This window comes from Agelaius phoeniceus, chromosome W (assembly GCF_051311805.1).
Source record: "Agelaius phoeniceus isolate bAgePho1 chromosome W, bAgePho1.hap1, whole genome shotgun sequence".
NCBI lineage: Eukaryota > Metazoa > Chordata > Aves > Passeriformes > Icteridae > Agelaius > Agelaius phoeniceus.
The window spans coordinates 14,573,120-14,589,003 of record NC_135301.1 but is presented as its reverse complement, the minus strand read 5'-3'; the positions used below and the strand labels follow the sequence as shown (position 1 = coordinate 14,589,003).

General features: G+C 44.9%; 1 protein-coding gene across 1 annotated transcript in view; it reads left to right on the top strand.

The window, feature by feature from the left end:
* Window positions 1-887: 887 nt before the first annotated feature.
* The window catches only part of LOC129132424 (CBP80/20-dependent translation initiation factor-like), a 376,676-nt gene continuing 361,679 nt past the window's right edge, over window positions 888-15,884 (top strand). The window contains 2 exon segments of the mRNA XM_077193174.1: window positions 888-1,074; window positions 3,479-3,536. Of these exon segments, the coding sequence (XP_077049289.1) occupies window positions 895-1,074; window positions 3,479-3,536 (238 nt within the window). The 5' untranslated portion in view covers window positions 888-894.

Sequence of the window (15,884 nt, the reverse complement as noted above, 5' to 3'; positions counted from 1 at the left end):
AAACCGAGCCAGGGGCAAGAGGTTCTTGCTTCTGCTAAAACACCCCACAAAAGCAGTTATTTCCTTTTTTCTCTTCCTTTTCTAGTGAATTACCTAGGCAGGACCTCTTGGCCTCTGTCCAATCGGACAGCCTCAGGTCTGAGGTGAAGTCCCAAAGGTCCTATGAGGTATCTTTTGTACCAAATTGGGAGAGAAACTTCTGGTTTTTTTGCCTTTTTAAGCAAAGAATAATTTGGTCACTCTGTCAACAGGGGGCACATTCCTACAAAATAGGAAGGAGAAGAGCATCATAAAGCCTGTATATCTTCTATAGAGCCATTGTCCTGAAGAAAGAGAGGTTTTAAAAATCGGTTCTAGTGGGATGTCTGTTTCACCTCCATGTGCAAACCTCTTCTCTTGACCATTTGCAGTCACATCATTGACTCAGCACCATTTACTGCCACTGTCCTAGAGAAGCTTTTCAGTTATCATCCTCTTCCTCACACCCTTGCCCAGTATCCCCAGCTACTCACCCTTATCCAGCACAGATAATGCTGTGGACTTTTCAAATTAAGTTTTTTAATTTTGTTCTCCTCTTGTGCATTTCTGGAGGTTTTCAGTAGTTTAGGTTTTAAGGAGGACAGGAAAACTGTCTGTTGTCCTTAGATGTAGGAATATTACAGAAATTAGACTTTTTTTTTGCACACATGAAAACTCTGAATATGACCACCTAGGATTATTATTAAATATTACTGGAAATGTAGATGTACAGCAAAAAAATATCCTGTCCCTGGAAACCAATAAGCTTCAGCTCCTGTTTTTTTAACCTTTTTATAATTAGTGGAAAATAATTTCTTGCTCTTTTTTATTTTGCTTTCTCAGGCCCCCTCTGTTCTTGACATCTCTCCTGAAGGGATGGAGAACTCGTTAGTGGCATCAGCCTCCTCAGAGGCAGGGAGCAGCCACTCTCAAGAGATTGAGGAGCTGGAGCGTTTCATTGACAGCTATGTCCTGGAGTACCAGGTCCAGGGGCTGCTGATGGATAAAATGGAGGGGGATGGTGAGAGCAAGAAGACACAGTCCCACATCTCACAGGTAGGTGGACAAAGGGCACATTGTGGGATGGGAGAGGGGCTGGCAAATGCTGGTGGCTTACCGCCTGGATTGGGGATGCACGTCCAGTTTAAGCAGGATGTAGTAAAACGCAAGATTTGGGGCAGCTTGCTTGCACAGCTATATATGAGGTCTCTAACCAGCTGGTAGAGGTCTCCTGCCAACTGAGTTTTGGGTTTTATGGTCTCAAGGTGCATCATTGGAAGTGTTCAAGGTCAGGTTGGATGGGGCTTTGAGCAACCTGGTCTGGTTGAAGGTGTCCCTGCCCATGGCAAGGGGGTTGGAACTAGATGAGCTTTGAAGGTTCCTTCCAATCCAGGCCATTCTAGGATTCTATGATTCTATGAATACATGAAGTCTTTCAGGACATAAGTACTTGACCGATTGATTGATCCAAGTTAAACCCAATCTTCACACAAGAAGACCATCCTACAGACTCAATTGTCCTCAACATGCTTCATGCAACCATGAAGTCTCTGCAGTCACTACAGTTTACTGCCTTAAAGGATGCATTAAGAAGGAATTCTCATCTCCCAAAGATATTTTTTCCACTCCATATCCCAAATTTGGATAAGAAATAATCAGGAATTTTAATTTCTGATTTTCTCTTCCTGATCACTTCTTAGCAAAGCAAGGAATAAACACTCTTATATCCTGAAGCTTGCTGGAGTAACCCTGGTGGAAGCCAGCCTGATTGAAAGTGGCATGTTCCCTCTTAATGAGAGCCAGAGGAAAAAGAATGGGTTTAGAGGGAAGGCACTGGACTGAGACCAAGAAAATTGTTTTTAACTGTGAGTTTCTGCTGGCAACTTAATCTTTAATGTTGGGCAAGTTGCTTAATCTCTCTGTAGTTCTTTTCCTTGTGGCTGTAAAATTGTTTTTCCTGTCTGAGAGAGGATAAATCCACTTACCCATGTGTGTGAGATGCTCAGATGGTACCACATCCCCCGATAACCTCTCTGTGCTGGGGGAAGGAATGGAAGGCACACTGTATGCTGCTTCATCCTCCATACCGCTCACAGCAGGGCTGAATCCATCACCAGTCTAGAAAATTCCAAGGTGTGGATGTTCCTATGGTGGGGATGTCTCCAACCTTGCTCCCACCAGGAAAGAGAGGAAAGTCAGAGGGAAAATGTAATTTTTTTTTGGCTGTAGACATAATAATAGTTGAGCTGTACCTTGGGAAACCTTTCCAGGCATGTGGTTGCACTCCAAATTGTTAAAGGTGATGGGGATAGGTGTAGTAGAAGGCTCTCAAGCATGATAGTATCATGAGCTTCTCCAGGTAGGTCAGCAGAGGTAGCAGGAGAGTGATGAGCAGCTCTTTAATGAGAGGAGGCTGAGGTCCTCCATCTGTGAGCTAGAACCAATAAGGGCAGAGCTGTGTAGGGATCATGGGCAGTTCTATTGGTGGCTCTTCCTCTTATTTTGTGGCCTCATCCATACCTGTCAAAGAGCTCTCAGGTGGTTGCTGCTTGTATGAAATTGACTGTTCATTTTCTTGACTCGTCGGCCTTGGTGATGGCATCCAAGCAGTGAGTCTCTCTGGAGCAGCCAAAGACTTCCAGGATGAAAGACTTCAGAAATGGGGATGGTCACCGAGGTTCAGTCTCAGCTTTGTTGGTAGGGGTGACAAAATGACTTTAGGATTAAGCAGCATCCTTTATATTTGTTTAATGAAAAATGCTTTTTAAAAATATTATGTTTTCCTCAGTATGATGCAGCCCTTTCTTCGAGGGAAAATCCCCAACAAAACAAATTACCCAAAACTGAATTATTTTTGTGGAGGCACCTTGGGGGAAGCTGACCTAAGCAGCTCATGGTCCCCCATGTCTGGGAAGTCCCCTGATGTCCACGTTCTTCACCATGGGGCAAAGCCGGTGTGAGAGTAGTGCTGTCATCCAGTGGTACGTCACAGTTGCCACATTTTCTGTTTTATTTAAAATAAAACCACAGTTTTTCTAGAAGCTCAGGGCTCATATCTGTCCCTGAAGTGAATGGAGTTGGGAAAAGCAGAAATTTCCCAACTTTCCGTGGAAGACTCCATAGTAAAGGGTTATCAAGTCAAGTCACCTTGGTGCATACCACATGCCTGAGATACCAAACACTGATGGAGTCTGCTAGGAAATAGTGGGGATGGATTTTATTGCAAAGCATCATTTCAGGTGCCTTCCTGTAATTGTTCCTGCATCTTCCCTCTGCTTGCCATCAGCAGGTGGAGTGTTTCCTAGCCAAAGCCTTTGGGATGATCCTCTAAAATGAGGGAGTGCTGCACATGTATTGTGATGCCTGCAGCCAGATGGTGTTTGCTGTGTGCTGTGGACAGACACAGCAGTTTTCTCCTGGCTATTATTTTATACAATGCCTTTTTTTATCCCTATTACAGTGGACAGCGTATTGTAGTGAGCAGCTTGATGGCAGCTGTTCCCTATCCCAAGGGAAGGGCTCATCGTCTCATGAACACAGTCAGGTAGGGGTTGTGTTTAGCTCTTCCTCACCAAACTTTTGCTTTTGTTCTTGTACTGTCTCATGCATCATCATGAAGCCTGCCCATGCTGCCAACTTTCCCTTTCCCATGGCAGGGAGATGTGTCCCTCTGGCATCTGAAAGCTCATTCCCACCCAAACCATGGAAGATGAGCAACATCCCAATGTGAGGATGGATTTTTTGACCAGGAGCTTATTGCTCTGTGATAAAAGGGAAAAAATATGGAGTGTCTCATTTATTGCTGAAGAGCTTCTTGTGGCCACCTGTGAAAGCAACCTATTTGGAGCATCGAAGCTGACTTGAAAGTATGAGATGTAGCTGGGATGAGCGATCTTTGTGTAGCTGTGCTTCTTGGTTATATGTCACAACACAAGGACGATGTTGTAGGGAAGAGGATTAAATAGCCGAGGGAGTGAATTGGGAGAAGCAAAATTGTATGTGCCAAGAACCTGTTTGGTGTACAATGACAGAAGCCAGGTGTAAGTTGGTTTGGGTGGTTGTACATGGTGTGAACGTCAGTGAACAGTATTTACTAAGTGCTGTTGGAGGTGGCTGTCCCTCCTCTGCGTGAGCACTAGTATGGGAGAGGGTTGGGTAGGGTAGAGGAATGGCTCTGACCATTGTCATCTGGTTAAGGAGCTACTGTGCCACCATGAGGCCATCGACTGTAAGAACAGTGTTTGCCTGAGGAGATTTGAGACTGAGGCAGCTGAGGAAAGGGTGAAGTGGCATTTGCAGTAACTGTGGCTGATATATATGCCACCTGGAGAAGGGGCTTCAGGCTGGTGATTTTGGTGCTCTTGCCTTGCTTGATGTCCTCCAGGCTTCAGTCCCACGAGTGGGATCCATGAGAAGAAACCTGGGAGCCTCTTGCAAGGTGTACAAGAGGCTGTGTCAGTCAGAGCAGTGCCTATTGCAACTTTATTTTGGGTACAATTTCTTCCTGCACAGAGACGTGATGGAAACTGCTTGGCTGTGGGATGGGGGCTCATGAATGCCCTCCCTGCCATGGGTCTGGATGCAAGGATGCTGGGAATATCTATACCAACACCTGTGTCTGACAAAGACAAGATCTTGTTGTGTAGGAAGGTGCATGCTGTATGGAAATGCTGCTTCAGATGAACCTCTGAAGGTGCCAAAAGAAATTGTGGACCTAATTTTATATAGTTTTGATCTGCTCAGAAATATTCACCATCAAAACCTCATCCATGTTCCAGCTGGCTGCTTGATATTCAGCTGTGAAGCTAGCCATTTCCATTGAGCCTCCTTGGGTTGCTAAGGGTGATAAGAAGACTAGATGTTTACCCTGGGGGTAGAAGGTCCCTTGCTCTTCACCCAAAGGCTCAGCTAATGTGCTGAGCTGGTGGGTACTACAGGAGGATGCAGGAGTCATACATGAGTGATGCTTACCTGACTCCAATCAACACAGCCCCGACATCTTCCATCTGCCTTATGCTGTGCACTCTTTTGTTCCAACATATGGGGAGGGGTGGTGTTTTGTGGGTTTTTTTCCTTTGAATTAAACCTATTTGATCTCCTCAAACAGGGAACTTGCTTTCTGCATACAAATACCATTCACCAATGCCCAAGCTGTTTTCCCTGTGTTTGGGCTCTCTCCCAGCCTGCAGCAGAGCTAGTAATTATCTCTCTCCATGTTTGGTTTCCTTTAACAGTGAGTAACAAATTTTCCTTGGCACCAAAGAGGAGCTGCAAGCTATCATTCTTCTGTTCAGGCAAGCATTTCTCTTGCTGTTGCTGATATATGAGTGAAATGCTGCTGGTGAGGACTAGGTGCAGTTTATTATAATTTCTGGCTGTTGATTTTTCACTGCTTGGTGAAACATCTGCTATTAGCAGCTGTGGGAGATCGGCACTTGTGCATCCCATACAAAGTAGTGGCTTACAAATGGAGAAAATTCCCTCTAGAAGCCTTTTAATCTGGTCTTTCCAATTCTCTGGGCAGGTCACTGCAAGAGGATGATCTGCTGATGGGGGATCTCATGAGATGCATTTTGTGAACTCCTGGTGTGCTGAGAAAATCCTGGCCTCACAACTACATTCAGCTCATCTATAATTCTTGTTTCCTCCTGTGAACATTTGTTTGCTGCATGGCACGGCATGGCATGGCTGTGCTCTGCTAAGCTCTGCTGTGTTTGAGCGATACTCACCAGGTGTGCTAGCACCGTGTGAGCCTCTGGGGTGAAGACTACTCCATTGAGGTACGCAAGATAATATCTGAGCAGCGCATTACCTCTATAAAGGAGGAAAGTTTAGATAATGGAATAATTTAGAATCTTTTTATGTTTGAATTTTTTTTCCTAAAAAGACCCAATGGGAAGATTTTATATAATACTTTATTTGCATTCCCCTTGTGAGGCTGTTGCAAGTAGGAAGCTCTTTGATATAATTTGGAGACCAATTCATTAAGTAAAAGACTTCTGGTATGGTACATGTTTAGACAGCCAGCAGAGCTCTTGGTACATGACAGCTCTATCCCAGGCTCCCCTTATGTAAAGGGCATGAACAAAAAACAGTAACTCTGTGAGTTTGTCACATTTCTCCAGGTGATGGGAGAGGGAGAGCTAAAAATCCTACTTCCTGGCCAAGTCCATCACTTCCCCCATGGTGGCTGGCTTTCACCTATCATCACCAAACAAAAGCCTGTGTTGTTGGCAGTAAATAGGACTGCCTTTATTTTACTGCTTATTTGCATGTGTGTCCATGTCCCACCAGGTGCAGCAGGGACTTGGTGCATGATTGGGGACATCAGAGGTTTCTCCCGTTGATGGTCATGTTGACTATCTACTGAGCAGTGAAGGAGGGTGTGCGGATCACATCTGGATTATCCTACATCCTGCTTGTAGCATCCTTCTCTCCTCCCTGAGGAGCTGGCGGTGGAGGAGATGGCTTGCCTTCCCATTAAGCCAGTAGAAACAGCAGCATGACTGTGGCAGGCAGAGGTGGTGGGCTATCAAGTTAACAGCATAAAACTTTTTATAAGGGTATGTAGTGACAGGACAAGGGAGAATGGCTTCAAACTGACAGAGAGCAAGTTTAGATTACATATTCTGAATACACTCTTTCCTGTGAGGGTGATAAGGCATTGGCATAGGTTGCCCAGAGAAGCTGTGGCTGCCCCATACCTAGCAGTGTTCAAGGCCAGGTTAGATGGAGCTCTGAGCAACCTGGTCTACTGGAAGGTGTCCTTGACCATGGCAGGGGGTTGGAACTAGATGATCTTTAAGGTCCCTTCCAACCCAAACTATTCTGTGATTATAAGCTATTGAGTGTCCCATGCTGTTTGGTAGTGTGGAGATGTAGAGGGCTTTACAGGTATTGTGTACCACTGTTACTGAATCTGGCACGTTCTGCCAAAGGTTGTCTGAACTGAAGCCCAAGCCTTACTGATAAGGAAAGCATAAGAAATTCACACAAAATCAAATGTATCACAAGAAACTATCACAAATATCTCAGTGACTCAAAGAAGTGCAATGCTGTGCTAGTACCAAAACATTTAAAGGCAGAACATGCTTTATATCATGAGGACATCTGACCTGCCTGCATCTGAGGAGGTATCTTTGACTGCTGTGTGTGGGGTGAGAGCAGAGCAGATCCACTTAAATCTTTTGCGTCTCTTTTCCATGTGTCTTGCCTGAACCTCAAAACCCCCTTTGATGATGAGCACTTGGCTTCCAACTATATCACAGAATCACAGCATATTCTGAGTTGGAAGGGTCCCACAAGGATCATCAAGTCCAACTCTTAAGTTAATGGCCCATGCAGGGATCGAATACATGACCTTGGATGTTATTAGCACCATGCTCCAACCTCAGGGTCAAACAACTTCCTTTCATGAAGTTTTTAACAGAATCTTAGAATGGCTTTGGTTGAAAGGGACCTTAAGACCACCTCATTCCAACCCCCCTGTCATGGGCAAGGACACCTTCAACTAGACCAGGTTGCTTAAAGCCCCATCCAACATGGCCTTAAACACTTCCAAGGATAGGGCATCTATGACCTCTCTGGACAACCTGTTCCAGTGCCTCACCATCCTCACAATGAAGAATTTCTTCCTAATATCTAATCTAAACCTGCCCTCTTTCAGTGCGAAGCTATTCCCCCTTGTCCTATAAGTACATGCCCTTGGCATGTAGTCATGGCTAGAAAAGCTGCTACATTGCCAAAGCAAAGGCAGTAGGAGGGATGGGGTGATATGTGAATGTTGTCTCTTGGGAAACAGCAGATTTCAATGCAGAGTAGAACTTAATTTTATAGAAAGTAGAAAAGCCAAAGTATCAGTGCAGATTTTTCTTGAAATTCCAGAAATTTTTTTTTGCAGGCATCTGTGCTTCTTGGGATCAAACACCAGGAGATTCTCCTCTATGGATGCTGCAGAAGCAGGTGGCAAGTGATCATGGTCTTGGATAGGGGCCACATCACTAGGTCCAGAGTTGGACTGAGGCTCCTGCAACCAGCACTGCTGTCATATAAACTTCTCAAGTCAGCAGTGAAGGTGTCTTCTTGCTGTCTTAAATCTGCTGACAACAGCAGGAAGCATGTAATGCCCCAAATCCTTGACTAACCAGATCAGCTCTGCAGAGCGAGGGAGTACCGCTTGTGAAGAGGCTGGCAGGATCTCTTGACAAAAGATGTAATTCATTTCCCCATGCTGGTAGACAGCCTGTGTCTGGCTTTAGTTGCCCATCCTTGGGTTCAGATCTGAAGCAAAATGTGAGGAATGATCCTGGGGGCAGTTTGAGGTTCTCCATCTCATTGATCTGCTTGTGTTATAGTCCAAGTCCAGTTTGTACACTGAATTTCATTGAGATTGGCCACCATGCTGAAGACCTGTTGGGACAAGTGGGTGCTGGCAGATGCTGCAATCACTGTTGTTTCCAAAAGAAAAAGAGAAAGTAAAAGATGGGGAGTTACTCTGAGGCTTTGCCAGTCAATATAGGTTGGTGTAGCCCTGCCTGACAGAGGAAGAAATGAAATCTTTAGCTGGGGTGACCTGCCCATGATCAAAGAGCAGCTCTAAGAAAACCAGTCACTTAATGGTTTTCTGCCTGTAATTGCTGAGTGGCACTCCCTCCGTGTAGTGAATGCAGTCCTGTTCTGTTACAGTTGGAGAGGACTGCTGAAAAAGAAATCAAGTCCTTTAGCTAATGTATAGATTTAACTTTGAGACTTCTGTTTGGGATACATCTCATGAAGCAAGACCTCGCCTCATGAAGCAGCTACCTGCATGAGTGTCTGAAGATCTGGGAGTGAAATGCTTCACTGCTTTGCTGCCTGATTTAGGAAAATTGTTGCTGTTTACCAAGGATGGAAGAAGGTATCTTCTAGGCCTGCTATCACTAGTGACTCACATGAGATGACATCTTGTCACCCTCACTTTTCATTTGTGTAGAGTAGACAGGGTGATGCTGGTCTTCCCGATTAAGGGAGAGTTTCTGACACTATTTTTTGTGAAAATTGCAGTAGTTGAGTTCTCTTTGAGGTCTCCACTCTTCTTCCAGAGTTAGTTGACTACGTCAACAAGTGTCAAAGCTTTTGGAAGGGAAGGGATGACATGAGCCATTTCTTCTGAGGCTCAGGCAGGGGCTTGCTGCTGTGTTTCCATAGCACGTCTGAAGTTCTCAGTGCCATTCTGAGTGCTCTCAATGCTCCTCATCTTCATTCTTGTGCATAAATGAGCTATCTAGCACATCCGTGGCTAATGTCTCTCAATGTTGTCTGGAAGGAACACAACCACACAGGTTTGGCCGTTTCTGGAGAGTCCAGAAAGGTCTTGTAGGCTATCCTGGGTAACCTAAAAATGCGGGTGTTGAATGGTGGGTGCTGCTGCCTATTATTTGTTCCCAACAAACCTCTCCTGTAGAAAAGCAGGTTGGGTTAACATTCAGGCAGTGCAGTCAGATCTCCACACAACACTCACCACATCTGGCTCAGCGAGAGAGGCAAGAAAGGTTCCTTTTAGCAAGGTTTGATTCCAGTGAAGTATATCACATGTGGCTGAAGGGAACCCAATGAGAAAGAGGGCAACCACGTGGTGGAGGCAGCTTAAGAAGGGGAAGGGGTGGGGGGTGGAGCTAAGGGCAGGGCAAAGGGGATTGGTCTCTAGGGGAGCCGGGGCAGCCACCTGTGGTACTAAGCCAGTGAGGGGACAGGGAAAGGGGAAACCAGGCGAAGTCCATGTGGGAGTCTGTCTTTTCCCCCAGGAGGACTACTCTATGGTAGGTAGTCACTGCCATTGCCAGGGCAGAGGACTTGGGAATTGACTGAGAGGAGTGAGTTCATGGGATGCTACAACTCCCTTTTTTTTTTCTTACTAAGAAGACCTCCCCAGTGGACTTCTGCATACACTTAACTAGACAGGGAAACATGACTAAGACAATAAAAACAATTATTACAATCCAAAAAATTCCTTTGACAAAAGATGCAACCCATCCTTTGAAACCCCACTGTCCAAAAAGATCATTGATCCAATCTGGGTATTTTTCCAACTTTAAGTCCTTTATTTGCTCCCTCAGCTTCTGGATGCTTGTGTGGATGGATTCTTCTTGGGTTGCTGTTGATAATTGCTGCCCCGAGATGCGTAGGATGTCTCTGCTTTGGCCTACGCAACTGAAGAACGAGTCTGGACTCTTCACTTTTCGGTCTTGAGGTTGTTTATTAATTCTTATCTATAAAATTTTCTTTCTGCCCAGCCGAAATCTGCTCAGCAAGGCAGCCACGAGCACTCTGACTGCCCCCGAGGCGGTGTTGTCCTTTTATACTACAAACTACGTATATCATATTTACACTTAATTCCCAATACCTATCACCTATGTTAGACAGTGCACTTCTACTCTAGACCAATCCCAAAGTGCCAACATCACTGCAGAAAATGGAGAACAAGAAGAAGAAAGGTTAGACATGCCCAGATTCCTCCATCTTGTCCCCATAACCCCCATACCAAAAATCCTAAAATCTACATTTTCACCCTGTGATCATTTTGTTATTACACTATTCAAACCTGTGTGACTTTCATGTCCTCATACGAAGTTGGCAACTTGCTCCAAGGGTCAAAATCAAATCCCCAGGTGTTCTGGGCAGCATGCCAAGGCCTCCAAGCCCCCCGACAGGGTCCTCGGCAACTCTGGACACCCGGAAGGATGTACTGAGTTCTGACCGATTCTGAGTGTGAAGAGATGTTGAGGCAGCACATCCCTTCAAAGTCTTGGCAGCCATGTCCATGGGCAAGCAGTAGAAAGTCTATGGCGTCTCTGTTTTGCAATGTTGCATGCCTGGTAACCTCAGTGTCACTAAGCAGGTCACTGAGTGCAGTGGAGGTAGTGTTTGCCTGCTTACTAAGCCAACACTGCAGGTGAGAAAGTGTCACCATTGAGCAAGAAATGGCCCAAATCAACCAGAAGGCTGGTTTGCTGAACAACAACTTTAATACTAAAATTCTCTTCTTTTATAGATAAGTTTGACACATTCTACTTGATTGGCTAATTAATAAAAACATCTTTCTCACAAACAGTCCTTGAGAAGAACAGAAAAACAGAGTAGGAAAACACCACCTGCAGGTTGTTTATACTAACAAGTTATCATTTCTCTATAACTCCCTAAAAAGTCTCACAAGTCCACTGTGAGAAAACAAATCCCATTTTCGTGCTCTCTGACCAGGCTGTCACATCCACAAGAAAGCTCACTGAGAGCCTTAGCTGCAGCCACCCAAGGTAAGAAAACTGAGACCACGACTCTCTTTGGTTTGTTCCAATTATAAACTTGGCTATCACAGTTTTCATCGAATTCAGAATAGGGTCTCTTTTGGCATGCTGATTCGCTTTTTTGTTTTCAATTATATAATAATGTAATGTTTGGAGTGAGGGTAGTTTGAGAAAATGGATTTTTTTTTTAGATTTGTGTAACTTTAACAGCCCCTCCTACCTGCCCCTCTTATCCCCTCAGTTTTTACTGAGTAGAAAAGGGGTGGGAAAACAGGGAGGATAACAGTGTAGCGAACTAAAGAGAGGTAAAACCAACAAAAAAAGGGGGGTAACAGTGCAAACAATGAGTGAATAAAATTCAACAGAGAGTCTTTTGTCTTCAGGAGCAGCGGAGGGTCATCTTCTGTGAGGGACCTTTGTGTTTAGTCTTTTTCCTTCTCGTCCTCCATGCTGCCCGAGTGTGGTCTCTTTCCTGCTTCTGAGGTTCCGGGGAAGTGTCTCTGGGAGCTGCACTTGGTGATTCAATGAACAGCTTGATATTCTTGCCGGGGATCCACCTGAGGCCAGATTCTGTGGACACAGAAGCATACCTTCTGCCCCAAGTAACTAATGGAAATGGACTCATTATTTGCTTGGATTCCGGGTCTTTGATCAGCACAGGGGGTTTCTCAGTGAGTTAAGCTCTGCTAGTGTTGGAGAAGTGCCTGATAATGGGGGGGTTTGGCTCTGTGAATGAATTATTAAGAAAGTTGATAACATAGCTTTACATAATCTTTCTACATTTGGTAGTGTTTCAACTCCCCCACGCTGCTGGTCAAGGACTGTCTTGAGTGTGCGGTGAGCCCTCTCTACAGTGGATTGCCCTGCTGGGAAGTGGGGAATGCCAGTAGTGTGTTTCACTCCCCATTGATCTAGGAACTGTTTGAAATTTTTGGAGGTGTAAGTAGGACCATTATCTGTTTTGAAGGCTTGGGGGATGCCTAGTGTAGAAAACACTAGAAGAAAGTGTTTGGCAACATCTTTGGCTTTTTCTCCTGAGTGGGCAGATGCGAATACAGCCCCGGAGAATATATCTATAGACACATGAATGTATTTTTGTCTCCCAAAAGGTGTATAGTATATGACTTCTGTTTGCCACAGCTGTAAAGTTTCGAGGCCTTGGGGGTTAACCCCGGCCCCCATAGAGGGCAACGCAAACTCCTGGCAATTGAGGCAGGAGCCCACGATTGCTCTTGCCTGTTCCCTTGTGATTTTAAACATCCAGACAAGGGCTGGCACATTTTGGTGGAAAAACTGATGGCTCAATTTGGCCTGATTGAAAATGTCTGGTAGGGTGGTCTGCACTGCCATGGCCAAAGCATCTGCCCTCCGGTTGCCCTCTGTAAATGGTCCTGGGAGGTCAGTGTTTGACCTCACATGCATAATGTGATATGGTTGCTCTCGGTGGGAGAGGAGATAGACGAGCTTTGAAAGCAAGCTATATAAATTTGGATTTGACACTACTTTTAATGTTCTGCTCTTTCAGCTATCCCAGCAACATAGGCCAAATCAGTAACAAGATTGTAGGGTTGTTTGAACTTCTCAAAGGCTCTGACAACAGCTGCTAATTCTGCAATTTGCAGGGATCCCTGAACAATTTGAACATCAGACACCCACTCCTGAGTGTCAGGATTTTTCCAAGTCATAACTGACTTGTGGGATCTTCTTGAGCCAACAGTAAAAACAGTCAGTGCATTTAAAGGAGTTCTACTTTTTAATGATTTGGGGACCAAATTAAAACACTCATTAAATTGTTTATGTTTCTGCAAATGGATAGAGATTTGACATAGGTAGCTGTCAAGAGCAAACTGGAGGTGTTCATTGGTCTGGAGCAGAGCTTCCAGCTCACCTGATTTCACTGGGAGGTAAATGTATGCGAACTCACACCCCGATAGGGTCCTGAGGCATGATCTGGCCTTGATAATGAGCTGAGCCATCAGCTCCTGGGATGTAGTGAGACAGAGTAGAAATTCTCTAGAATAGAAATCCATTTTGATTTAGGTGAAATGTACATCTTTGAGTCTGTGTAGCCTGACTGCAAGGCTTAGGCTCAAGGGAAACTGCTTCAATGAAGGACAGAGATAAGGGGGGCAGACAGAAGGTGATAGAGAGAGACAGAGAGACTGCTGTGAGAGCAGGTCAACCTGACCTAGGAATTCTTTCTGATAAAGAAGAACTAGCAGCAAATGTCACTTGAAATTCGTAAAAATGAATATGTATGAACCTATTGTGAAATTGTAAGCATATGTATCTTGAGAGGGGGATAAAAAGAGACCTGAAGTTCCCAGAGGTATGCATGTCATTTTAGGGGAACGATTCCCAAATGCATCCAGCGCTGTAGTAAACATACCGGCTTTACAACTTTCACAAAAGTTGTGGAGTTTTGATTATCTCCGCAAAACATTCTGGCACCCCAGATGGGACCGTCTCTGTCCCCGCAGGGGCAGAAGGGATAGACGGACCTCCAAGGCGCGCCCCGGGATTTTCCCGGAGGAGCTCCGCTCATCTTGGCTTGCTTCCTGCGGAGACAGACAAGGACCTGCTGGTATGCGGAGGATACGGTATGTATTGAGGTACCCCCGGGGATAAAGAGAGATAGGACAGCTGAATAAGTCACTCAGAGACGTCTGGGTGCTCGGCCTGTGGATGCAGCTGATAGAGCAGCTGGACTAGAGACGGGGGTTCACTGTCTGATAGAGTGGCCGCTACCGACCCTGGGGGTGGGTCGAGTGAACCTGTGTGTGTGTGTGGTGTCCGGACACTGTATCATTGTGTAGTTAATGTTAATGTGTCTGTAATCGTGTGAGTGTGTGGCGTATGAAAAAGAGAGCGAACAAGTGAGTTCACCCATGGCACGGGGGGGGGGGGGGGGGGGTTGAGTTCTACCCTTGTTTGAAGCGGCCGAGTGAAGCTTGAGGCGCTGGCTGCGGCAGGCTGTGGGGGCGGGGAGTGCCCTGCGGAGAAGTAGAACAAGTAGAGAAACGTCAGTGAAGATATTTATTGTGTTTAAATGTGGTGATTTGTGTAGATTTGGCACATTTTAACCGTGAGTACAAGCTCAAGGAGTTCCTTTGCCCTGGTAGTTTGGACTTGATCTCCAGAATTTTACTGTGTGCTGTTATTTTGATTGTGTCCAGAGAAAGCTGATGTGAGTAAATGCTGAATTATTGTATGCTGTGTTGTGTTGAGAAAAGTAAGCACTTTGAGAGATATGCCCTTTCCCAGTGATTTTGTGTGGTTCTTCCCCCGCATTGTAGTAATTTGATTCTCGGATTGAATAGTGGTGTTTGTGGAGATTTTAAGATTTTGTTTGCAACAAGTGTAGCATTTTACACAGAAGAACTATGATATGGTGATTTATGTTTAACTGTAGTAAAGTGAATTAAAGGAATTCCAAGAATTCCCCCCCACAGCAATTCAAGCCCTGGCTCTAGTGAATTTGAGATAAGAGGTGTGTGTCTGTCTGTGTTTGTGAGCATATCAGAGTTTTTGCTGTAACAAGCACAGCCTTTTGCAAGGCAGTAAAGTGAGTGTCAGTAGAAACAATGCTTTAATTAGATTGTGCAAGAAGAGAAAATAAAAAAGACTGACATTTTGTAAAACAAAGTTTAAATAGAAGAGATGAATGAGTTTATGGGACTTCAGTAGGTATTATAGTAAGCTTAGACTGAGAACAACCTGCCGTAGAGGTTAAGTGATAAACGCCAAAGTAATAAACGAGATAGCCTGCAAGCAATTCCTGGGAGTTTTTAGTGCATTGAGAGGCTGGCACCTTGTATGCAATGCAGAGTTTGCGAGAGGCGCCGGTATTGCTGTTCTGTGTCTTAAGTGTAAATTAAACGTTCCTGATCAAGCCAATTCAGAACCTGAGATCTTAAAGCTTGTGTGTGGAGAATCACATCTAATACCTGCCACCTGAATGTTTGTGTATGAAGAAAAACTGAGAAAAGACACTGTGAGGCTTGGGGGGAAACAAGATAGCATAAGGGGAAGGAGATAATGAGAACTAACCAGAGCAAAGAAGTTCCTGAACTAAACACTTTAGGGAGGGGCTCACTGGGACAAGGCTGCCAGTAGGAGCGGCTCAGAAAATAAAAAGATTTATAATACCTCATTGCAGTTAATGCGGTTTTAAAATGAGAAAGTAAATGAGATAAAGTCCCGTATGCTGATATGATTTTTTGCCTTAAGAAATCACCCAGAATGGCAGAGTAACTGTGGGTTCAGAGCTCCCTCTGACCTACTGGTGTAGCTCTTGAAAAAAAAAAAGAAAAAAAACAAAGCAAAGAGAAGGCGAATCAAATGTGTTGTTCAGCATGCAGCATAAGACAGCAATGTATGAAGTCAGACAAAGATTATCATGCTGAAACGCAAAGCGATTACAGTTCGCAAAATGAGTACATATGATTTGTTGCAAGCTCCTCCTAAGGTAAGGGGGGAAGGATAAAGATGACCTCCCCAAAAGGGAAGAGGACTCAGGCTCCAAAAGTATACCCATTTGCACCCATCCCCCTCCTAGCAGTACAATTTCATTCAGAACTAAGAGGT